This window comes from Coffea eugenioides, chromosome 3, assembly GCF_003713205.1.
Source record: "Coffea eugenioides isolate CCC68of chromosome 3, Ceug_1.0, whole genome shotgun sequence".
NCBI classification, from domain to species: Eukaryota; Viridiplantae; Streptophyta; class Magnoliopsida; order Gentianales; family Rubiaceae; genus Coffea; species Coffea eugenioides.
The window spans coordinates 14,873,081-14,898,031 of NC_040037.1; the positions used below are offsets into that span (position 1 = coordinate 14,873,081).

The window sequence follows — 24,951 nt, forward strand, 5'->3', positions numbered from 1 at the left end:
ATGAATTACCTAATTATAAAATACCAAATCCTATATATTAAAACTACTATAATTTGACTCTAATAAATTACTAAATACTTACCTTAACTAAAATACTTCTACTAAACTAGAAACTTCTATTTTTTAGGTTTGATTTAACATGCCCAACAAGTTATTCACAAATACTACTTTGATTGAACTTATGGCTACCATTGTTTCTTGTTTAGACTTAAAACCAAAACTTTTCATGTTTTTAGGTTATTGAACGTTTGATTTTCAAATCCTTCTTTGATATTTCTTATGTTCACAACTAGCCCTTAATAAGAAACTTCAACATATTTCGTTAATGATTTTCTAAGAAATGAAAGTAAAAGGAAAAAAGATAGAGAGAGAGCTAAATAAAAGACAAAAAAAAAAAAGGTATAGAGAGCAAATAAGTTGGGTCCTAGGATTCCCAATCAATACCCTACCATTCTCATATTTAACTGGGCATCATTGACCTTAAATCCCATAATTTTTAAATCCATTCCGATCCTTCCAAATTTCCTTTGGCGTTGGGCATAGATATCCTATTGAGACTTGGAATTATTTTCCACGGGTAGTTCGATTGGAAAAGAGTAAAAATAGCAGTATTCGACAAAAACGAATTAAACCCTCAATGGACTAAAGTCACTATGCTGTTGAGAGTCATTTTCTGCAATTTATGAGAATGGTTTGACACCCAAAACTTTGACTTGGAGCTGGGCTCGAAACCGCAAACTCCATCCTTTATGCCGACACGAGACACGGAGACAAAATAAAGTGGTTCCGAATAGGCCAAGCAGGTCTATCATTAAGTTCTGCTGGCACGTTAGCTGTGTGGGTAAAATGACTCAATCGTGTCCTGAGTATTGTATGGCGGAAAGCCCATCTTAGCGTTATGGCAGGGCATCTAGGCATGGCCATGGTTCCACTTGGAACCGGGAACCGGACCGGAACCGAACCGTTTGGAACCGGACCAGAACCGGAACCAGAACCGTGGAACCAGAACCGTAGTAGAACCTTGGATAAAGGTTCCGGTTCTGGTTCTCTAAAAAATAGAACCAGAACCAGAACCGTCGGTTCCAGAACCGTTAAAAAATTTAAAAATAATTAATATAAAAAATAATAAAAGTAGAGGCATCATGATGCCACCACAATTTTTGCTCTCAATTTTTGCTCTCGGGGGCTCCTCCTGACTTGCACAAAGGTCCTCAGGCTCTCAACGGAAGAAAGAAACAAAGCAAAGGATAGAAAAAAAACAAGAAAGGTGGCTGCCTGCTAAATTTGACAAATTGGGGGTTAGGGTGAATTACAAGTTTACAACGTTACAATTCAACGTTGTAATTTTGTCCAAATTTTCAATACAACGTTACAAATTTGGAACGTTACAATACAACGTTCCAAATTTTTAATTTCATTTTGTCCTATAAATAAGACTTGAAATTTTATTTTCTACTACACCAAAATCAATCTTCTCTCTTCCATCTCTAAACTACTCTCAATTTCTTCATCTATTATCTATTTATTATTTCGTACTTTGTAGAATAATAATAAAATTAAAATATGATATTTATTTTGTATTTATTTTTTTACATTTTATTTAAAATTTTAAATATATTGTTATATTCGTATTAAAATTGGTAAGGATAAGAAATTAAATTAAATTGTATATAACCATACGGAACCGGAACCGGAACCAGAACCATAAGGAATCGAAATCAGAACTATGCGGTTCTGGTTCTACCTTTTTGAAGAACCAGAACCGCCGGTTCTGGAACCAGAACCAGAACCATCTTATATGGTGCGGTTCTGGTTCTACCTCTTTGAAGAACCAGAACCGGCGGTTCTGGAACCAGAACCGTTGGTTCTGGAACCGTGGCCATGCCTAAGTGCATCAAAGAGCGAGTACCTGCTTCAAAAGATGCTCATTTTCTGGTAAACGTCTCTTTGACGAAAACATAATGATTCACTCATTGTTGTTGAGCCAAGTGACAATGAAGTCGATACCTGTTAAGGTCTTGTTTTTTCGATTGCTTTAGATTTTATAAAATTTGATTATAGAAATTGATTATAAAGAATAATTAGTATCAGTAAAAACTACTATTTGGGTATTATAGATTTTAGCTACCAAATCTATAAGCAAGATATAAAAGCAATAAAAAACGTCACAAAAACTAATTTTTCAACATCATAATCTATAATCAGTTGCAATAATGAATCAAGAACAACCCCAAGACTTTTATGAATGGAGAAAATAACGTTAGAAGAATCACTTTCAAAAGGGATCCGACTGTTTGATTTTAGATTAGTTAGGATCCAACGTGATTATCAGATTATGGGGGTATTACACACAAAAAAAAAAGGCATAATGGATTGAGAATGTGGTAAATCATTACAAATTGATGCTCATTCTTTTTTTTTTTTTTAAACTAGAGGTGTGAAATTTAAGAAACAAAAAGAAAAAATGGTAAATTTTATATATACTGATATTATATACACAATCACTGTTAAATTTATGATACATGTGCAAAAATTGGATTTTAAAGATAAATTTTGCATAGTTATCAGTCATCCAAAACTGATAATATGTACACTATTAGTGTACGAAAAATTCATCCAAAGAAAAAATTTAGGATATCTAGTTCTTGAATTCGCAATCTTAGTTAATGGATCATGACCCTCTCGACAAATGAATGTTTGTTAGAGCATTCATCACGTTGAAGTCTTCGTGAATGCATTAATGAATGATAGCTAATAAGACAAGCAGCGGTTTAAGCAGTGAAGCAGCAAGTTTTGACTTCTTGCAATGCCAAGATAGGACAGCAATATAAATGAAATTAGAAGGTCGCAATCGCATTTGAGACAACAAAAGGCTTCATATGCCGTTTGTCAAGAAAATTGGCTTAGGATGTTCACATTGTAAGTTTTCAATTTATATTTCTTTTTATTCTATTTTATCAAAAAAAAAAATCAATGAAGTAGGACGTACATATGTTTCCCGGCAAAAGCTCTGTCAAATTCGACATTTACCAAAAGAACTTGAGGAGTACTTTTATTAAGTGTGTGTGTTTCTGATGCGCACTGGTTATGTGGCACTGTATATAACTAGTTTATCCCAAATGCCAAATTTGATAATTTTGACACCAAATAATGACTTGAGTTCCTACACCTTCTTCCTGAAAAATATTGCTTCATTTTACTCCATATTTGAGTACACCGTATTTGACGGTTACGTATGACCAGTTTGCCTTGCAATTGAACCATATATGTTGAACTAGGAAAAAGTGTTAATGCGAGATAAGGGAAAGAACCATTGTTTCGAAAATCGGACCGGATTGGCTAGTTCGACCGATTGGCCGTGAACTGGTCATAGTTTCTGTCCGGTTCATACCTTGGGTTAATTGAAGTTAAAAACTGGTAAGAACCGTTTGAACTGGATTGAACCGTTGAACCGGTGGTTTTTTGTTTTTGTCTATTAAATTGAAATATATATATATATATATATATCTATAAGAATAGGTTTTCCTTAACCCTAAAGACTAATTATTAAATGCCACATCCACTCGCTTTCTTCTCATTTTTTTGCCTTTTATCAAGTTTGCATCTCTGTTTTCTATTTTCCTGACTTTCTTCAAATTCCAAACTTCTTTTTTTTTTAAGTTATAATCTCTAAATCCCAAAAACATAAATTAAAAATTTAAGCTCATAATGTCTAATTCCAATGGACCTGAATTTTGTATAATTTTAGAATATTGTGGTATTTTTGGGTTGGATTTAAGATTAGTTTTTGGTAGATACAATTGAAATTGAGATGAAATTCATTTGTTGCAACTTATAATTTAACATTTTTATTTCTGAAAATCCAAATTCTTTGAAAACATTAAAATTTTCATCATATAAAATCTTAAATTAGTCCATTGTATGTCTTATTTTGTACATATATATTCATATAAATTATTTTTAAAAAAATTCATTGAACCAAGATTGAATCGGTCTAACCGGTTGAACCTCTATCCGAAAACCTCATCGGTTCAATTAAGGTTCCAAGTTTTAAAACATTGGAAAGAGCTTAGACTACAAATGATGCAATAGAACCAAACTTGGAACTCATATTTAGGGAAAATTCTATGATTCCTTTAGAGAATTATTCCTTCAATTTGAATATCTCAAGAATGAAAATTAGCTATATTTTGAATTATTTAAATTGTTGCAATCTAAATGTCAAAATTACTTATTTCATTATCCAATGATATATTTAACTTGGGGTCAGTATGAAATCTAAATGGAATGCTAAAATCTCCCCTATTTAGAAGTATTTAATGTATGGGCAAAACTTAAAGAATAAAAAGAATACACAATTAGTTATATTCTTACAAAAAATATTACTTTTAACTTGGTTTATGAAACTTTATAGGTTCCTATTGTGTACAGAACCAAATCCTTTTGGTAGTAGAAAACTTCCATACAATCTTGATTACATTTGAATCAATGGACTGTTGCAATTAAAATGAGGGCACAACATATCACTAAAGTTTTTTGCAACATATCACTAAAGTTTTTTGCTTGGTATTTAAGTTAAAGATTAGATGGTACGGTTTTTACACATTTGATCAATGTTTATCAACAGTCATGGATCTGTAATATATGCTTTTGAAGGCAATTCACGATCAGAGCGCAAGTTGGGCCCTATTTTAAAATGTGCTTTCTAGGTTTAGAAGATTTTACTTCTTTTAGTTACATAGATATGATCATGTCCTGCTTAGGATTCTAATGCGTTTATACTATTTTTTGGAGGCTGAATTGTGCTAATCTTTGTGTCGTCTTTTACAAAAGATTCTTCCTTGCGAATTAGTTTTGGAAATATGCATACAAGTAATTAATTTTGGGGCTTATACTTCAATTTCGGTGAATAGAATTAGATCAAGAGCACAACTTAACTAGAAGCAAAAGGAAAACCAATAAAAGGCAACACTAAATTAATTATGACAAAAGAAAATTTAAGTCCTCGTTATCAATCTTACATTTGAGATACAAAATGGTATTCGTCCATTCTATACCATATAGGCGTTTAGTAAACATAACAAAACATGTTTTTGTAATGCAAAACGTAACATAATTAAATAGCCTTCCAATCATACCTCTCTTGGAACTATTGCAAAGTTTGGCATGTTCTTCCTTGTTTCTTTTCTTCTTCTTCTTAAAAAAAAAAAAATGTTTGACAATTTAATCAATTTGTAATAATCATAATCGATCGAAGTAATCAGCAGAGTCCAAATTGTCAACAATACTTGGACATATTGTTGAATATTGGACATGAACATTATCCTCTCCATAGTAGAAATTAGAATAAACGCTTTTAGGTACATCTTTCTATTTCATAACTTTCACTAAAGGGACTGTAATTTATGATCATATGGACTTTCTACCAAGTGCAAACAATCATCTCTTCATCGCCCAACGACCTGGTGGGCCGACTCCCCGACCCTTTTGACAGAAATGTGGCAAAGATTTTCCTATAAATAGAGACCAATCTATACCTGCTTTCTCATCCTTCCAAAAACCAGTTTTTCAATACATAAGTTTTCCCTGAGCAAAAAATGGGTTCAAAGACACTTCTTTTCCTTTTCATTTCCTTGGCTATAGCCTTAATGATTGCCTCAGAGGTTGCTGCTAGGGAATTGGCTGAGACTTCCACGTCTGTTGACAATTGTAAGAATTTATTCTCTAGTTTAACATTTCAGATAGATTTTGGTCGTGCATGTGAAGCGTCGGAGTAGAAAAGAAACATAGCTGAGGTGTACATACACCTTAGCAAGGTGTACATACAATTGTTAAGCCTTTCCCAACGTGGGACTTGGAGTATAGTGCAACTGGATCATTTTCCTGTACTTGTTGTGTCAAAATAAATTTTACACTAGTACTTCTCTATGCATAAAACATACTTTTTATTGAAATTTTAAGATTCTCATTTTGAATATAGCGTTAAATAATCTTTATACTCATAATAAAATAAAGATTAATTGTCAGAAACTATGATTCACTATGGTAAAACTAGCCATTAGTTAGTAGTAATAATCCATTTTAAGGATATCTGTACGATACTAACTTGACACAGATAAATGTTCAAATGATTACGATGTTTCTTGATATGCTACCTAAAAGCGTGTGGACAATTCGGGCCAAACCTTACATTTCAGAATTGCGATTACGGTAACTAACGCCTACCCCGTATTTATCTTCTTTGCAGCTAATGCAGTTGAGACTGATGGCTACGGAGGGTACCGTGGAGGAGGATATGGAGGGTACCGCGGTGGTGGATATGGGGGCTATCCAGGAGGAGGTTATGGAGGATATCATGGGGGTGGATATGGAGGGTACCCGGGTGGTGGCTATGGCGGACGTGGCGGTGGCGGCCGTGGTGGTTATGGAGGATATCACGGGGGTGGATATGGAGGACGTGGTGGTGGCGGCTATGGAGGACGTGGTGGTGGCGGCCATGGTGGACATCCTGATGAGGCTGTTGATGCAGAGACTGAGAACTAATAAAGCCAGCATCAAGCTAGGTCGTGATTACTCATCAATGCTTAAACAGGCTCAGTAGTTTGTAGTGTCAAATAGAAATAACAGCTTGACGAGTGATCATGCAACATGCACTCTATGTATTTGCAAGCTAGTTCAATATTTCGAGTATTTGTGTGTGTAACTGTGTCTCTTGTATGAGCACTTCTGATGTGATGGCAAAATATTCTCATGCCTTATGAAGCAGGTTTACTTATATTTCACTAAAAAGTTGAGTAATGTTAATATTGACTAGAGATTATTTTGAAAACCTTTTTAGAATGATACTGTACCACGTTTTGTAATGTAATTTACATTGAATAAGCTGATAACAAATCATTAGAAAAGGAAATAATTGAAAACAGGTTTACTTATGTTTCACTAAAAAGAAATTTTTTTTTTTTCCAAAAAAAGGCTATCCAAATTAGCAAGTATTTCAAACTAACAACGAAGTCATGGATACTTTTTGTTGGATTATTTGTACATCAATTAAACATTAGATTGATACTTTTTTGGGGTTTACTTGATTAACCAATCTAATACAAAAAATTTTCAATAACACATATGACGAATTCAATCTTCTATCCAAACCAAATATTTGATCGGATCTACCTATACAGAAAATGATGTGAATAGTATGATTTTGTTTACTTAATTAGTTTCATGCAAGGGTCATCTCTAATCCAATTGGTAGTGACTAGAGGGGCCCAAATTCTTTACTCTTTATTGATTAGTACAAAGATTTTTTGGCTAATTGATGTGGGATTGTTTTTGTTTAACAATTGTATGACCAAAATTTGAGAAAATCTTCTTACTATGGTCTTGGAAGTGATGTTTTTAAATAGACATTCGATCATAAAAAATTGCATCTCAAAAACTCGGTCAAATCCTATCAAAATCGGGTTTGAGCGGAAACAGGTGAAAACGGACAAAACCTGATTTTTTCCATTCTCATATTGTGATGACTTTTTCCCCCTTATCTTCCTTTGATATTTGGCTAGCAGCAAAGAACTAATCTAAAATCAAATTATAAACCCAGATTGCAAGAAAAATTCCATTAGCTAAATTCTTTAAACCCATTTCTCATGCAACTAATTTCTTGAAAATTTGCAATCAAATTAGAGAAAGAAGGGAAAAAAAAGAGCAAAAAAGGGAAGAGAAAAGAGAGCTTTCATGCGAGTTTATTGTGTGATGAAAGAAAAGAGAGAGAGCTATGGTGTAATCTAGAGAAAGAAGAAGAAGAAAAAAAGACAAAAAAAAAAAAAACAAAGCAAGTGATGGCCTCTTTCTCCAGCAACTTCTCTTCACCCGTTGCTTGCTTTTATCCCTTCTCTACCATTCTTCACAGCACCATCTGGATCATCCTCCTCCTTATTCCTCGGCTGTTTCTCGTCATGGGTTTTTTATCAAAAGCCATGAATCAAAATTACTAATAAAAACCAAAAGGCTTTGTTCAGAGAACAAGAAATTGATGTATAAATTGTACTACAGTAAGTGACGCCCGCAGTCAATATTTAATTAGTTGGGTGTGTGTGTCTTATGTCGTTTTCGACAAAAAAAAAAAAAAGTGACGCCCGCTGCAAAGAAAACAGCAAGTAGGAGTTAGGTTTGACATTCATTTTCTGTGGATACCCTAAAACTTTTTATAGTTGTGTTTTGACCCTTATAGTTTTAGCAAAGTGTAAAACTAACTCATCACGTTTTCCAAATTACATTTCTGCTTATAGCTTTCAAAATTATTTAACCAGAATCCTTTTGAACTAAATCTAAACTCATCAAATAACTATGTAAATTTGTAAACCACTAATTTAAAGGAAACTTTTATATATTATCTGAATTATATATCATTAATTAATATTCATGACGTATTTATAATATCATCCGATTTGACTCTTGAATTAAACTATTGATCCTAACCCCCGATTTCAATTGAGTCGCTTTTTGTTCTGAGTTTCAAAACATAGCTTGGAAGTTCTAGCCAAATCCAAGAATGATCCTAATCTCATCCTTTGGAAGTGATTTTTTATGTGTTACTCCATCCATTGGACAGTGGTTACTATCACTAAAAATTGCAGATGCCATCCGAGTCCTCCTGAGTATAAAGTTTTCAAGGAAATCAAAGTAATAGTGGATGGTGTCCAGGAGATAATATACCTTAGATCTGGAATAAGAATCGACTGCACAAGTCTTTGACAAATAAAACAAGTATAACCTTGACTTAACTGACCAAAAGTTCAATACTTGATGGCTTCCATTTTAGTCCAAGGCGACATCCCAAAAATGGGATACGTTACGGGTTGTTGCAAGCAAGCTTGCACTAAAAGTTGCAACCCGATTTTAAGGACAGGTTGGTACTTGGGCCTAATACCTGGACCTTCCTTCCTCACAACTGGACTTGCCGAGCCTATGTCTCTTGGTTTTCTAAAAAATTTGAAATCATTTAGAAAATGTTTCTTCAAACTAAGCCTCCTACTAATTGTCATAATATATGGGTTTGCTTAAAATATTCATACGGGTGCATTGTACACCTGTCTAATTTGGTGGTCAGTCCCCTTCGAATTACCCTTGGATTTTTTCAGGTCCCTCCTCCTCCTTGTATAGAATAGTGTAGGTTTATCGTATCCGAAAAAAAAATTAGAAAATGTTTCTTTTTTTTATTGTTTTTCAAATAAAAAATTATTTTGCAAATTTTTTTTTGTAACTTGATGAACCATATAACACAGTACCGGGTGACAACTCGTAACTTTTACTAATAACTCTTTCTTCTAGACTATTTTTTTGTCTCTCCAAATCACTGCATTTTTAGAGCCCCGTATTCGGCCTTATGTTTTTCAAACCAAAACCATTTCCAAAGCCATTCTTTTATTTTTGTTCATTCTAGAAAGAGCAAATTATCCCAGTGGCCACTAAACTTTTACCATCGTCGAGTTTTGGTCACTCAACTATTAAAAGGCTGGTTTTGACCATCAAACTGTATAAAAGGTAGACTCGAGCCCATTCTGTTAGATTTAGTCGTTAACTTCGCAGAGGTGTCTGTCCGCGCGATTTTCAATACAAAAGGTAGGGTCAATTTAGGAAGTCGAAAATATCACTTGCACCTCTTCTTCCTCTCCCATGCATCTGTTCTTTTTCTTCCTTGCCTAAACCCAAACATCAAACAATTGACAATTAAAGAAAAACGCAACAACGAAGAATTTTGGGGGATTGAGCGACAGCAGAACGGGTTGACAAACAAGATCTTCATTTCGTGGAACGATGGAGTGGCCCAAGTGGGTGATTAGACCAAAGGGCCAGCATTTTGATCCATCTGATGCATACGGTAAAGTTTTAAAATCCCTAAGTTTGTTTAGTTATCCACATCCCAGAATAGATTGTGTGTTTCATGTATGTATGGGCTACATTTTATCGTTGTTTTGGCTTTTTGCAATAAAGCATAGAGATTTCATAGTACACTGATTAAAGTATTCTTAATGCTGGAAAAAGGGGTTAATAAATAATTCATTCATTGAATTTGGGTTTACTAGTTTTGACTAAAATTTTAATTTTTTTAACTAATCGCATGTCATGCAGTGCCAGGTTCTTCTCTGTTCACCATACGAATGTATCATGGGGGTAAATTCAATTGGCAAAATTACAGATACATTGATGGGCATGTAGATTATGTTGATTTATGTGATGCGGAAACAATGTCTGTGCATGAAATAAACTACATGGTGGATAAATTAGGGCATTATGGATGTATGGTGTATTACTATGTTGAGCCTGGGAAAGATTTTCGAAATGGGTTGAAGGAATTATCTACTGATAAAGCCATTATCAGTTTTTGCAATTGGGCTTATAAGCATAAAATCATGGAGGTGTACTGTGACCACCAGTCAAAGAATGAAATCAAGATGATGGCCACAAAGTCCCTTCCTTCTGATCTACAGCTGAGTAAAAAAGCCGCAGTCACCATCGAGGAACTTGACGAAAATGGAAATGTTATTAGGGAACCTGGATTTGAACTAGTGCCATTTACAAGATCAATTGGCAAGATAGATGTTGGGAACTCTTCTAAAGAGAATGCCTTGAATAATGGGGATGATGGGGATGCAAATGATAGAGGAAATATAGATGGCCAAGTGGAGACTGATACTGATTCGGATGGAGATTGTGATCGCTTTAGTGCTGATAGGGATTTCTGTAGGGATGAAGAAATGTTAGAAGAATTGATTGTTGAGGGGCTAAAATCTGGTGTGGATTCTTCAAATACAGAGCAACCTAGATCTTCACAGCATCCCAATTCTAATGATGATTGTAATAATGCTGCACAACAGCAAGAATCAGTTGTAGATGAGCTAGGCAGACAACAACAAACAGTTGGGATGGATCCATGGTCACAACAATCAGGACTTGAAACTGAATTTGAACATCAGCAGCAGCCTGAGACAAATGAAGAACAACCCACGGATGTGGGAACTGGAAACCAACAGTCGCGGAGGAAGAAGCAAGTTAGAAGGAGAAGAAACAACAATAGAGCATCAGGAGAAGAGGCAGCTCCTCATTTAGATGATGTCCATGCATTAGATAAAGACACAGTGGTGACTGAGTTGCATAGTGATGTTGGCTCCTCAGATGAAGAGAATGATGATGACTGGAGGAATAGGTATGTTGATTTCAATCCGGAGAGAGATCTAAAAGACCCTAATTTTGAGTTTCACATAGGAATGAAGTTTGAGTCAGCTGAACAGCTAAGATTAGCTGTTAGAACATATTCCATCATGAAAGGAAAACCAGTAAAGCCATACACAAATGAAAAAAAAAGGTTTAGAGCAAAATGCAAACCTCCTTGCCAATGGTTTGTTTATGCTTCAGTTGAGAGGGAACTTGGAATAGCTGATTTGGTTGTCAAGAGCATGAATAATGAGCACATAAACTGCAGTCATGTATGGAAGAACAAGAATATTTCTGCTAAGTGGCTTGCAAACAAGTACATGGAGAGATTTAGATGTAATGTTGAAATGCCTCCAAGATTATTAAGACAAATAGTTGATGAGGACTTCAAAGCTGAAATTTCAAAATGGGTGGCATACAATGCAAGGGCAATTGCTAAAAAGGAGATTCAAGGGAATGCAGAGCAGCAATATAAGGACATATGGAGATATTGTGCAGAAATTAAGAGGACACACCCAAATACCACAATGGAAGTTATGTTTACTCCCTTCAGACAACCTGGATGCAACCCAAAATTCATGAGACTTTATTGCTGTTTGGGACCATTAAAACAAGGCTTTCTTGACGGTTGTAGGCCCATTATTGGGGTTGATGGATGCCACATAAAGGCTGAATATCGGGGACAGCTGTTGACTGCTATTGGAGTAGATCCCAACAATGGATGGTGGCCCATTGCTTGGGCAGTGGTTGAGAGGGAAGCAACTGAACAGTGGAAATGGTTTTTTGAGCTGCTGAAGAATGACTTGCAGATTGAAAATGGGTACAGCTACACCTTTGTTTCTGACCAGCAGAAGGTATTAACTCCTTCCCTTTGTATATGCACAGTACACAAATCTGTTTCAATTTACTAATGCCTTTTGTTTGTAATAATTTATAGGGTCTTGACCGAGCATTATCTGAGGTACTACCAAACAGTGAGCACAGATACTGTGTGCATCACCTGTATAACAACTTCAAGAAGAAACATCGTGGACTTGCCCTGAAGACAAAACTGTGGAACATTGCAGCAAGTACTACTGAGGGACTATTCAAGAAAGCATCAGCAGATCTGGAAAATTTTGACAAGGAAGCATATGAATGGGTGAAGAAAGCACCACATCCCAGTCATTGGTGTAAGACTTTTTTTTCAGAACATACTCGATGCGATATGTTGGTTAATAATTTGTGTGAAAGTTTTAATGGTCATATACTTGAAGCTAGGCAGCAGCCAATTATCACAATGTTAGAGTCCATTAGGATATTTCTGATGGAGAGGATACAGAGAAGGACAACTGCAATGGAGAAGTTTGAATTGTCCATTGGCCCACTAATTAAAAAAATAATTGATGATAGGGTGATAGAATCAAGACAATGGAGGACCATTTGGAATGCTGTGGATGGATACCAGGTTAGGGGACCAAGGGGGGCCCAGTTTGCTGTTTATTTAAAGAAAAAATCCTGCACATGCAAACTGTGGGATCTATCAGGTATTCCTTGCTGTCATGCTATTGCAGCAATTCACAGAAATAATGGCGACCCCTATAAAGAGGTGTATGACTGCTACAACAGAGATCTGTTTCTAAAAATTTACAAAAATGTTTTGTATCCTATCAATGGACAAGTAATGTGGCCTGAAGCTGATGGGGTGGATCTTGATCCACCAGAAAGGATAGTGCAACCTGGCAGACCTAAGAAGGCCAGGAGAAGAGATCCTACTGAAACTCAAAAGACTGGAAACAGGTTGCGGAGAAGAATAGTCATCCATTGCAGAAAATGTGGTGTTGCCGGCCATAATGCAGCTGGTTGCAAGGTGCAGCAACAAGACAATCAACAACAGCAGAATCAGGATAGCGAGGAGCAGCAGCAGCACCAACAGCAGCAACGTGGTTCTAAGAACATGCAACAGCAACAACAGAACCAACACCAGCACCAGAGTCAGCATGAACAGACCCAACACCAGCACCAGAGTCAGCATGAACAGACCCAACACCAGCAGCAGAGGCAACATCAGACCCAACACCAGCACCAGAGGCAACATCAGACCCAACACCAGCACCAGAGGCAGCAGCAGACCCAACACCAGCACCAGCACCAGCAACACCAGCAGCAGGATCAATATCAACAGCAGCAAAATCAGCAACACCAGCAACAGAATCAACATCAGCAACAGCAACAGCAGCAGGATCAGCAACAACAGCAGCAGCAGGATCAAGAGTATCAGCAGAACCAACAAGAACAGCAATCACAATCTGCTGTTGAGGAAAGTGAACATGCACAGCATCGACAGCAGGAAGAAGTTGTACAAAACCAACAACAGTCTCAGAGCCAAGGGGCTCATCAACAAAGGAAAGCAGGAAAACGAAAGTTAACAGATTCAGAAAAGGGGCAGATCAATGCCAATTATGCATATTTAGGTAAAGAACCTCCTTTCACTGTTGGAAATTGGAGAGGAAAATGGAGTAGAGCTGGTACTAGAAGAGGAGGAACTTCAGCAACAACTACCAGAGGACAACCAAGAGTCAAAAGAGGATCAAATTGAAGAGGAAGTAAAGCTATAGCTAGATTGGGACATAATGCAACTACATTTTGTCTTTTTGTATGAAGTTTGTTTTGGATTTGATATGCTGACCTATTACGAACATGGTCCATATGTACAAACAATTTATTTTGTCCAATCTACACAGATTGTTCTATGTTAATGCAGCACTTTTGTTTAGTTCTTATGTCTCTGTCATTTATTGATGAAATTAGTAGAACTGAAATGTGTTGTTTCAAACCTTTTTTGACACCAAATAATAACTATTTATTCATGTGAACAATACAACTTTTATACATCAAAATGTTTATACAGAGGGGTACAAAAGGGGCTTTATAAAGCCATTTGCCCTTTCCCTTTCAATATGCTACCATTACAACAGAGTAGCTATTCTTCAAGGATTTTCAACGATGCCACAAATTTGTAGCATGCCACCAGAATTATCTATTCTCATAACTAACATTGCTAAGACAACTATTAGCCAAGGCAACACTGCGCATCGAATGAGTCGCTTATTGGCTGATTTGTACTTGGCAATTTCAGTTTGAAGTGGCTTCATTTTACCCTCCAATTTCACAGCTTTTGCTTCCCACTTTCTTGCAGCTTTTTCAAATTCAACCATTTTTTCCTCCATTCCATTGATCTTTCTGAGTAGACCCGGTATAATCATTGTAGATCGAGCGCACATTTCATCATCTATCCAACCCCAATAGCCACAGCCATCCTTAAAAAAAAAACAAATTCATTATATTTCTTACACAATAATAAATTAAGTATCTAAAAAAATGTTACAAACCTCCCCCAATGCGCATTTGGCAAATCTTCTTCCCGGATTTTGTGCAGTCCATGAAGTTATCATTACTGTCTTCATCCCACAAACACAAGTAGGCAAAATGGGTGTCAACGATGTAGGTGGCATGGATCTTGCTGGCCCGACTCTTGGTGGCGTTGATCTTGGTCCTGCTTCCTCTAATCCAAGTTGGGCTTCTTCCATTTCCTTCTCTTGTAGTTTCTCTCGGGTAAGTAATCTTTATTAGTTTTATACAAGAAGAACAAGAAGATCTATTTTCGACTTCCTAAATTGACCCTACCTTTTGTATTGGAAATCGCGCAAACGGACACCTCTGCAAAGTTAACGACTAAATCTAACAGAATGGGCTCTGTAGACACCAAATTTTAATTATTTTTAATTTAATTTCTATCATTTATTTTTATTTATTTAATTGAGTTAGATTCTTCATTTTCATTTTTGTAAGATGTTAAAAGTGGCTTTAATTCTCTTAAAATTTGGTTTGAAAATTGTTAATTTATTTTTAATTGATTTTTGAAGAAAAATGGAAATGAAAAAGAAAGAAAAATGTGTGGATAGGTGGAAGTGTGCATGTTGGACAAGTGTATAAAATAATCATTAGACAAGTGTCTAAGGAATTATAGGACAATTGTATAGAGGGGTAGGTGTCAAGGACACTTGTTGAGCTTAGGGAATTTTTGAAACAAAAAGAAACAAGCTACGGGGAGGTGGAACGAAAAAATAGCAGAAACAAAAAGGGAAAAAAAGACAAGCAAAAAGGGCGGCCAAGGCTTACGGTGGGAAAAACAGAGAGAAAGGAAAAACCAAGGAGATGACGGCTGAGGAGGCTATGAAGGAAAAGGGACAACGAAAGAGAAGAAGGGAGAGCTAGCAAACAGGAGGGGGCGGAAACAAAGGATGGCCGGCTAGTAAAAGAGAAGAAAAACGTAAGAGAGGTCTGAGAGAGGTGGGAGCTTCGGCTAAAAGAGGAGAGCTGGTGGTGGAGCTACGAAAAGGAAAAAAAGCAAAAACAGAGCAAAGGAAAACTAGAACAAGGGAAAAGAAGTTCTGCGTCTGGGCTTTGAAAAGAGGCTACGAGAGCTGGTGGTGGAGCTTCGTGGGAGAGCGGCGGCTGAAAGGAAATTGAACAGAGAAGGGGAGCTACCAAAGGGGCTAAGGGAAAAAACCAGAAAGGGAAGAAAAACAGAGGGGAAACTAAAGGAAATGAGGAGCGGCGGTCTGAGCAAGGAGACAGCAAAACAGAAAAAGGGCTACGTGGGAGCTAAAAAGAGGGAATGAAAGGAAAAAACAGAGAGAGGGAGGACGGCTGAGTGAGAGCAGGAGAGAGCTGAGAGGTTCTGGGGGGTAGTCGACGGCTAGTTGCTGAAAAAGAAAAGCGAACCAAGAAGGAGGCAAGGGAGAGCTTCGGGCGAGGACAAAGGAACCAGAGGAAGAAGGCTTCGGCAAAGTGAAAGGAAAAATTGAAAAAAAACAGAGCAAATGGAGCAGTCACCATCTCGCCTGGGTCCGTCATTGCCGTCCGTGAATGGCCAAATCCAGATTGAAGAAGGTGAGCCGCCATTGTCTTTCAAATTTCAGTTCTATTCAAGCTTTCAAAGCCTGTTTTGTATTTTTATTTTCACGTTTGTGGCTAGTAGCAAATTTTCTGTTGAGTATTCATGAACTGGAAGTATGTCTGTTTTGGATGTCGATTGGACTGAAGTTTCCTGTGTTTTGACAAAATTTTGGGGTTGAATATAGCTTTAGTTGAGTAGAAGATTAGTAAAATTTCTGATGCCCTCAACCTGTTCGACGAATTGCCTGAGAAACTTTGATGTATTGCTGTCTTGCATCTTTCTTTTTCCGTTCCCTTATGCTTCCCATTTTCTGGGTTTTGTTGTCTGTTACCGAATTCGGCATGTCCCTGTTTGCGAAGAAAGCTGAAATGGCATCTGCTGTATTTTGGATCTTCAATGGTTTAATGTTCTTGATTTGGGTGTGTTAATCAAAAGGAGTTGTGATAATCAAAGGGAATCTTTAGTAATCCGAATCTCAGGCTTGAATTTGGGTTTGTGCATGAATTGTACATTGAATAGCCTTTCGATTGCGGAACCCAGAAATTAGCGTTGAAGAAGAGAGCTTCTGCAGAGCATAAATTTCTAAAAAATGCAATTGAACCCTTCATGTTCTGCCTAATTTCATTGTGGCCCAAAATCTGGATGAATTGAACTAATTTTGTCCTTTTAAGTGTAATCCTCTGTTTGCATATTTTATGTGACTTTGTGGATAGATTCATTCTTGATTTGGGGTCATGATTGGGGCTTAATAATTTTAGTTAAATTTGTTTATCTTGTTGGGTTTAGTAAAATAAGTGTTTTGGATTAAGGGATTACTTTGTTTGGGCTTAGGAAGATAGAGCCCAACACTTTTGTTTGGATTTTTGGCTTGGGCCAGAGGATCATGATCCATCTGTTTGGTTGGCTAATTTTGGGCCAAAATAGTAGGCTAGCCCATCTGTTTTGCTTGGGTCCTGATTTGTGCTAAGAGGATTTTGGCCCAAGAAGTGAATAAAATGGCCCAATAGCCTGGTCCATGAAGAAACCAGAAACGAAATTGCAAATCAGCCCCTGCATTTTCCCTTAACTGTACTGTGGCCCTGGAAGCTTTCCATTCCTTTCAATTGGGTCCCTAATGTAATTGCGATTAGGTCCCTGAACTTTATTTTTCTTTAATTTTGACCCCAAAACTTTGTTCATTTTTGCAATTAAGTCCCTTCTTCTTTTGACTTCTTAAATGTGGGTTGTTGACATGATTCAATTGATTCAAATTCATGCTTATTTTTATCATTTGTGATTATTTGCCAAATAAATTGGTGCCTTGACCCTTTTATTGTTTTGAAGCTAATATTCTTTTCATTTCACAACTCAAGGGAGGTAACCTCTATCTCTTTGATTTTATTTTTCCTACGTGCTCCTACGTGTTATGTGAATATGCATGTCTACGTTGCTTTCCTTGCCTTTCTTTAATTCCTTTCATTTATTTTATTTACCTTTTGTTTTTTTATTTAAGTTATTCTTTATGGGGTATGTGTACACCTCTTGGCTTGTAATAGTTAGGGATTTAATTATTTTATTCCTTTTCCCCCTTTTAGATTGTAGTAGGGTCTCCCTAATGTAATAGATAGGGCTTGGAGGAGCATTCAATGAAGACCTATCGAAGTCATGTGCCTAGCTAGCAAATGTAATAGTTAGGGCTTTAATTGTCTTATGTGTCTTGCATGCTTAGTTACTACGTGTTAATTTGCTTTGTTAGGCTCTTGCATCTAGTCGAGCATGCTAAATGCTATGTGCTATGTGTTTACGAGTATTTTGGCATGTCTACTTGCTTTCATAGCCATGAATGAATGGAATGGATGAATGTACGTTTCCGCTAGTCCAACGCTAGTCGGAATTCATAGAATGGGCTAGTCCAACGCTAGACCCTTAGGGATTTCCCCTCATTAGCATGTCATTTGCTTGTTCACCACATATCATGCATTTTTCTTAGTTTTATCACTTGGCATGCTCCTTGAACCCCCTTTCCCTTCTTTTTAGGATTTTTGCATATCATGATAGTTATAGTGTACATTTGCATGAGAGTCCCCTTCTGATGAGGGAAACGAGTGAGTGTGGCTACTCGATAGCCTTAGCACGCTAGTTTCGCCTTCTAATCAAAGGGAAAATCAAGTCACGATTTAGGTCTCCCCGTACCCAATATGCATGAATTCCCTAGGCTCATGCATTCTCAATCCACTCTATCATTACACTTTCACTTTCGTCTCATTTGCACACATGCACCTTTTTATCACCTTCACTTGCACACGAACACTTTTTTATCTCCACTTGCACACGAACATTTTATCTTCACTCGCACACGAGTACTTTCATCTACATTTGCACACCTTCACTCTTATCTTATCTTTTATCATTTTTCTCACTTCACACAAACTCACACTTTCACATGGCATGCATTCCACTCATTTTTCACGTCATTTAGGTTTAGGTGTGACCTCTCCAAAAGGATCATTATTGGGCTTCACAATTAATGTGATTGGCACCACTCAACCTTTGAAGAGAAATTTCCCCCAATCCCCCTAGGTCTAGGTTTTTGCATTCATATAGACATATCCAATACGCGATACATACCTTGGGTAGAAAAATTAGGAAAAATTGGTTTGAGTCGCGCAACTAGCCTTGGCTAGGTCAAAGGGGTGCCTTGGATTCTATCCTTGCCTTCCCCTTTGTCAAACGTGACCCCCGAACCTTTTTCTTTGGCTTACGTGGACTAGGAGTCGTTTTAAAAAGGGTTTTACTACTTTGTCTTTAAAAAACACTTTTTGGGTGACTTGGTACACCCCAAATCTATACCAAGTGGCGACTCCGTTTTCATATTTAAAAAACCCTTTTTAAAATTTCATTTGGCCAAATCGTCGCTTTCCAAAGTCCCATGGCCTTTTTACTTTTCATTTTGCACACGTTCACACCACACTTCACACATCACATCATCACACACCACACCATACACAATTCATTCGAAAAGTGGGGCGCGACAGTTGGCGACTCCACTGGGGACTTCCTAAGTGGGTCCAAGCACTTGACTTAGCCATTCATTTCCTTTTTCTACCCTTTTTATGCATTGCATTTGGATATTAGGGTTGCATTTTTATTTTAGGACTTTTTCGCATCGCGCGCGTATCAAACTTTTCCCTCACTCACGTATGTGTGATTGGTTGATTGGATGTTGTTTACTTGTTTATCTCGCGCTTGCATTGCATTTGGGAGGGGGTGTGTCACCTTTAGAGCCTCGCGTGGTTCTCAACCCCTTCCCTCAAATTAGGGGAACACTTCATACGTGCATATTTATTTGCTTTATCCCATTTTATTTGTATTTTCGTGGGCGCCATCCCACACCGCCTTGTAGGATTAGGATCGATTGCCTTGGGTAGGCGGATGGTGTGCTCTGCGCCCATAGCGCTACCTAAGGGATCACTCGAGCCACCGACCGAAGGCCCTGGGAGTGATGACCCTTCGCCTTTAGGTCTGAAGGCTTGGGAGCCGAAGCTTTATCGAGTCTAGGCATTAGTGAACCCCAGCCTCATGCATCCATATTAGAATGACCTAAGGTAGAGTCGGCCTCACCCTATTTTAAGCACATTAGGCACGAGGGAAGGGGTTCCACCCCTTTTACTTGCTTTATTGTATTTCTTTTCTTAATTGCTCCCAATGTGTTATGTGTACTATCAATTGCACTAACCATTCTTTTGTTTCTTGGCTTGCATTCATATGCCTTAGCGATAAGAGGCCCTTTTGGCACTCTTTTAGTGACTCACCCTCTAGATAGCTCACATGTTTAAATTTCAGTCTTTGCACTTGATTTCAATAAATATATTTCATTTTTAGACTTTTTCCCCCCGATACATTATTTATGTCCTTTAGGTCATATTTGTCACATATTTACATCGCTTTAATAAACTGGCATCACGCATAAACCCTAGAAAGGGAATGCCATTTGGGGGATCCCGTGTTAGGAATAAACCACCCCATGTCTCGGATATGTAATCCAAATGAGACTTGCACGTTTACCTTTCTCGTACCATCCGAAGGGGTAGTGCACAAGGTAAGGTAAAGATCCGATCATTTTCATGAAGCAATTTTTGGAATATAAGCATCTAATAATCACTTTTTGGCCATTTTCTCAAAATTGGTAAAATTCCCTTGCGTAAAAGGACATTAATTCGAAGAAAATTCACAAATGATTCCTCATTGTTGAGACGATAAATATAGAGGCCAAATTTTGATTTTAGAGGCTCATAGACCAAGGCATTGTAATGATTTCTTGAAACCACCCAGTGGGCGAATAATTCAATCGATTTTTGAACAAATCATCCATCTTATCCAATCCATTTTTTTTCAATTCATTCAATTTTAGTACAATCTAATCATTTTTAAATAAATTCATTTCATCCAATTCATTTGACCAATTTACCCTTTTTAGGGTCATTCGGTCGATTTTGAATAAATCAAGTTTCATTCATTTGACCAATCTACCCTTTTTAGGGCGATTCGATCAATTTTTGAATAAATCAAATTTCATTTAATTCATTTGACCAGTTTACCTATTTTTAGGGCAATTTGGTCATTTTTAAATGAATCATCAATATTATCCAATCCATTTGACCCGTTTTTTCCCTTTTTAGGGTTTAAGTCTAAGGGTCACCGAATAAATTAATTGAGACATTGCAATCTCTTTTACACATTATTTCATGCATCGACCAAAGTAGCAATCCATTCGGACTTTTCCCTCATTTTAGGACAAATGTCTCTTTTCATTCCAATGGGCCAAATTTTTCAAGTTATTTTTCACTCCATGAGTTGATCGGATCCATCAGGTATTGTATAGTGCCTATTCTAGCGGATTGCATTTTCATGCTAGGCCTACCCTTGGCATAAAAAAGGTTCCCCCCATAGGACATGCATACCGATTTTGCAGTTTGGCCTACTAACTCGGGGTATTTTTCTTTTGTTTCCCCCTCCCCTGCATTCATAAAAATGTTTCAATAAGACGAAAATATTCTTCTATATCTGATGATAATTTTAATCCAATAAAGTTTGAAGATTACAAGTGTTATTTGATTCTTGGGCGGATCCTACGATGAAAACCCTCTGAGAGATGTTGTAATTGTTCTCCAAAGGAAAATTTTGTATATTTGAAAAAGGAGACAAAAAGTGTATGTGTGAGCTCTTTACGAGTTTCTCTCTTCTCATTTGTATCATAATTGATTGAGCAATTTTGTTTCAAACTTTTTCAACAATAAAATTTTTTGGACAATTTTTGTTTTGTGTATATTTATGTACATTTCATTCTTTACTCTTACTCATTGGAGATTTCATGATGATTTTTGAGAAATAAGACCCAATTTGAGATTTTTCAACCTATAGCCTGAATTTCACAAGTGTATGCTTCCTAAAATCCTTACACTCGATTGGTGTTCCAACCTGTACAATAAGAGTGCTCAGAAAGAAAGAGAGTGAACGGTCACTCAAAAGGCCCTATGAGATACCTTTCTCCTTCACTTAATTCCAAAATAAAATCAGTCACATTGATTGATAAATCGCAAATTGGGGCAACTTTTGCTTGAAAATGTTCAAGGTGTCCAATCTGGTTCAATTCACATCTAAGTGAAAGCAAAAATGTGCATTATTCTTATTTGTTTGGAAAATTTGGAATGATACTTCAAGCATTCGTTTCATTACCTATACAGATTTTCATCATTTACTCTCCCATTTGAGCTTCTAAAAGAATAATTTCGTTTCAAATAAGGGTCTTAATGATCACTACCCTTCATTGAAAAATTTTCAAATATCAAAAGAAGAATGGATTTTCAATGACCATTTCGCTACTTCGGTTGTCATGAGGTATAAGAATGATACTTTGGCCGTCATTTCTGCAATCTAAACACTGATCATCCCTTGCATCCTCGTTTGAGCTAAATTGGTGGTTCTTTTCGAGTGCACATATGATCGCACCCCACATTGGGGAAGGAGATTGGGAAATTTTGAAAAAAAGGAGAAAAGAGAAAAGTAAAAATGCCAAAAGGAAAAAAGAGGGAATCACAAATTGGAGAAATTTGAATCTATCTGGGTTTCAATTTTTGGGAAAAAAGAAAGGGAAGAGATTTGTCCGCGTGGATCGCCAACGTTTCACAAATATGGATGAACAAGGGTTTTCCTCAATCAGTTAATTCAGATACATGCCAAAAATTTCCCATTAACGAAAGTTTCCTCTCAGAGTTAATGTAAGGAACGGAATACAAGTCAGGCCATCTTCTTTTCCAATCAAACATTTTATCCCTAGTTATCCCTTTTGAGCCTTCAGAATAAAATACTTCGTTTGGCGAACCCTGAGAGTCGCAAACCCCACACTGGGGCAAGTTTGGGTTGAAAAGAAAATTTCAAGAAGCGGAAAAGTGAAAAGCCACAAAATCAAAAGGCAAAGGAAGAAAAGAGAACCTCAGTTCAAAAATAAACTGGGGCAAATTTTGTGAAAGTTCAAAAGAATGGCAAAAGGCCGAAAAATCAAAAGGGAAAAGAAAATCAATTGAGTAAAAACTGGGGCAAATTCTGATTTTACCCTAAAATAGGGTTGACGCAACAATGCGATCTCAGATTCTTCAAACCAGTGTTGAAATCCGTTTTCAAGCCTTAACTTTTCTAAGCACCCCACCTGACCCCATTACAAAAGCCGAAAGTCCTGACTTCTGTTCTTTGCAATGGCCCTGTCAAGAAAATTTCTGATGCCGGAAAATTTTAGCTGTATTTCTGAATTGCTTGAGTATGAGGTTGACGCTACTCACCATGTGAAAACCCATCAGCTCGAGGGAAAGGGAAAAGAGGCAAAAAGCAAAGAAAGGAAAGTAAATGCAAGAAAATGCAGAAAAATCGACGCTGAAGTCTCTGGTGAGTGATGAGAAAAATGCAAACAAAGTCTGAGATCTTTTGATTTCAAAATAGGGGCAATTTTGGAAAAATGCGATCTATGGTGCAATATCCTTGAAAGTCTTAAACTATCGTTTTCAAGCCAAATTACAAGCTAATAAAGTCCATCGTGGACTTATTCTTTCATGACAATCCAAAGTGAGGATCATGCTCATAAGAAATTCATCAAATCATTTGTGATCATAGGGGCATAACCCGTTTCCACATGTTTTAGCTATCACTTCTGTCCATACGTTACAAGCCTAGAAAGCTTGTATGTTGACTAAGTTTTCTTGAAAATAAGGGTAACAAACTTTTCGCTTTCACTAAGATGTGACATTGAATGGATTACATACAACTGGGGCACAAAAATGAGACAGATTCTTATCTCCCATTTCCTTAGCCATTTCAAAAAAAAAAAAAAGTCACTTGATTGGTCCTGAAAAGATGAGTCAACCAGAAGTGGTGACCCGTTACCCTAAGCACCAATGCTAAAAGTAAGGAAGAAATCTTCTTGAAATTGGTGTTATCTTGAGAAAATTCATCATGAAATTTTCTGTATGAGTTTAAGCAAGATATTTTAGATTTCTTCGCATTGTATAGGAAACACAGTTCCTTACTTTGTTCAAATAAATGAAGCTTCATCCAAACACATTTTTGCAATTAGGTGTGCCCACACTGGGGCAAAATTTTCCGCAATACATTTGAGGATTTCATCCAAAAGTCAAAATGATACATTTTCGAATCAATCACGTTGCTCTTTTCATGAAATTTAAGTGCATGTCATGCTTTGTGAAGACCCCTGTGCAGGTATTCATGATTCAAAATGACGAAAAGCATCCAGTAAGGCGGAAGGCCGATACTGCAAAGAGAAGCAAGAAGAAGGAGGAAAAATGGACCCGACACTGGGGCAAATTTTGTTGAAAAATTCTCTCGGCAAAATCCGAAGGGAAGGGGAAAATTCAGAAAAATCAAGAATCAAAATCAAATTCTTGTTTCTTGGAAAATCAAATTTAATGTCTTGTTTCTTGACAAATCCAATTCAATTTCTTGTTCCAAAAATAGTTGGGCCTGGACTTTGTGCCGCCAACTTCACAAAATCACGTTGGGCCTGGACTTGGTGCCGCCAACATCACTTTATCACATTGGGACCGGGTTTTATCCCGCCAATCTCGGCAGGATCGGGTATAATCCCGCTGACCGTTTTTATCAAATTGGGACCGGGTTTTATCCCGCCAATCTCGGCAGGACCGGGTATAATCGCCGCTGACCGTTTTATCAAAATTGGGACCGGTTTTTCCCGCCATCTCGCAGGTGGGTATAATCCGCTGACCGTTTTTATAAATTGGGACCGGTTTTTTCCGCCAATCTCGGAGACCGGTATAATCGCTGCCGTTTTTTCAAATTGGACCGGGTTTTTAAATCCCGCCAATCTCGGCAGGACGGTTTAATTCCGCTGCGCGTTAATCTCACATTGGACCTAGGTTTTATATCCGCCAATTCGCAGGACCGGGTTTAATCCCGTGACCGCTTTCTCAATTGGACGGGTTTTATCCGCCAATCTCGGAGGACCGGGTTTAATCCAGCGACTATCTACATTGGACGGTTTTATCCGCCATCTCGCAGGAACCGGTTTAATCCGCTGACTTATCTCACATTGGACCGGGTTTATCCGCATCGGCAGGACCGGGTTTATACCCGCTGACCGTCCACACCCCGTCAGGCTCAGATGTCGTCTCACTGACCAATTCATCATACTGGGGCAAATTTTGAACAAAAACAAAAACAAAAAAAATCAAATCATCAAAAATTCAAAAAATCAAAAAAAACAAGTTCAAAATTTTGTTTCTTGGAAAGTCAAA

The 24,951-nt window shown here is 37.2% G+C and overlaps 2 protein-coding genes across 2 annotated transcripts; one reads left to right on the forward strand and one right to left on the reverse strand.

Annotated features, from left to right (window-relative positions):
• The first annotated feature begins 5,553 nt into the window (after window positions 1-5,553).
• On the forward strand, window positions 5,554-6,709 carry LOC113765258 (glycine-rich cell wall structural protein-like). The gene is made up of 2 exons (XM_027309375.1): window positions 5,554-5,709; window positions 6,248-6,709. Exons 1-2 carry the CDS (start codon window positions 5,598-5,600, stop codon window positions 6,541-6,543), a joined length of 408 nt encoding a protein of 135 aa, XP_027165176.1. The 5' UTR covers window positions 5,554-5,597; the 3' UTR covers window positions 6,544-6,709.
• A 7,470-nt stretch (window positions 6,710-14,179) lies between these two features.
• LOC113765259 lies at window positions 14,180-14,664 on the reverse strand. Its single transcript, XM_027309377.1, has 2 exons — window positions 14,583-14,664; window positions 14,180-14,510 (listed from the first exon to the last, which is right to left on the reverse strand). The coding sequence occupies exons 1-2, from the start codon at window positions 14,655-14,657 to the stop codon at window positions 14,181-14,183; spliced, it is 405 nt and encodes a 134-aa protein (XP_027165178.1). The 5' UTR covers window positions 14,658-14,664; the 3' UTR covers window position 14,180.
• Between the last annotated feature and the right edge of the window lie 10,287 nt (window positions 14,665-24,951).

Excerpts from the sequence above, each read along its gene's own strand:
- LOC113765259 (XM_027309377.1), bottom strand. The coding sequence starts at position 14,657 with ATGAAGACAGTAATGATAACTTCATGGACTGCACAAAATCCGGGAAGA. Across the intron at positions 14,511-14,582 it reads CCAAATGCGCATTGGGGGAG|GATGGCTGTGGCTATTGGGG; the intron begins GTTTGTAACATT and ends TTTTTTTTTAAG.
- LOC113765258 (XM_027309375.1), top strand. The coding sequence starts at position 5,598 with ATGGGTTCAAAGACACTTCTTTTCCTTTTCATTTCCTTGGCTATAGCC. Across the intron at positions 5,710-6,247 it reads TTCCACGTCTGTTGACAATT|CTAATGCAGTTGAGACTGAT; the intron begins GTAAGAATTTAT and ends TCTTCTTTGCAG.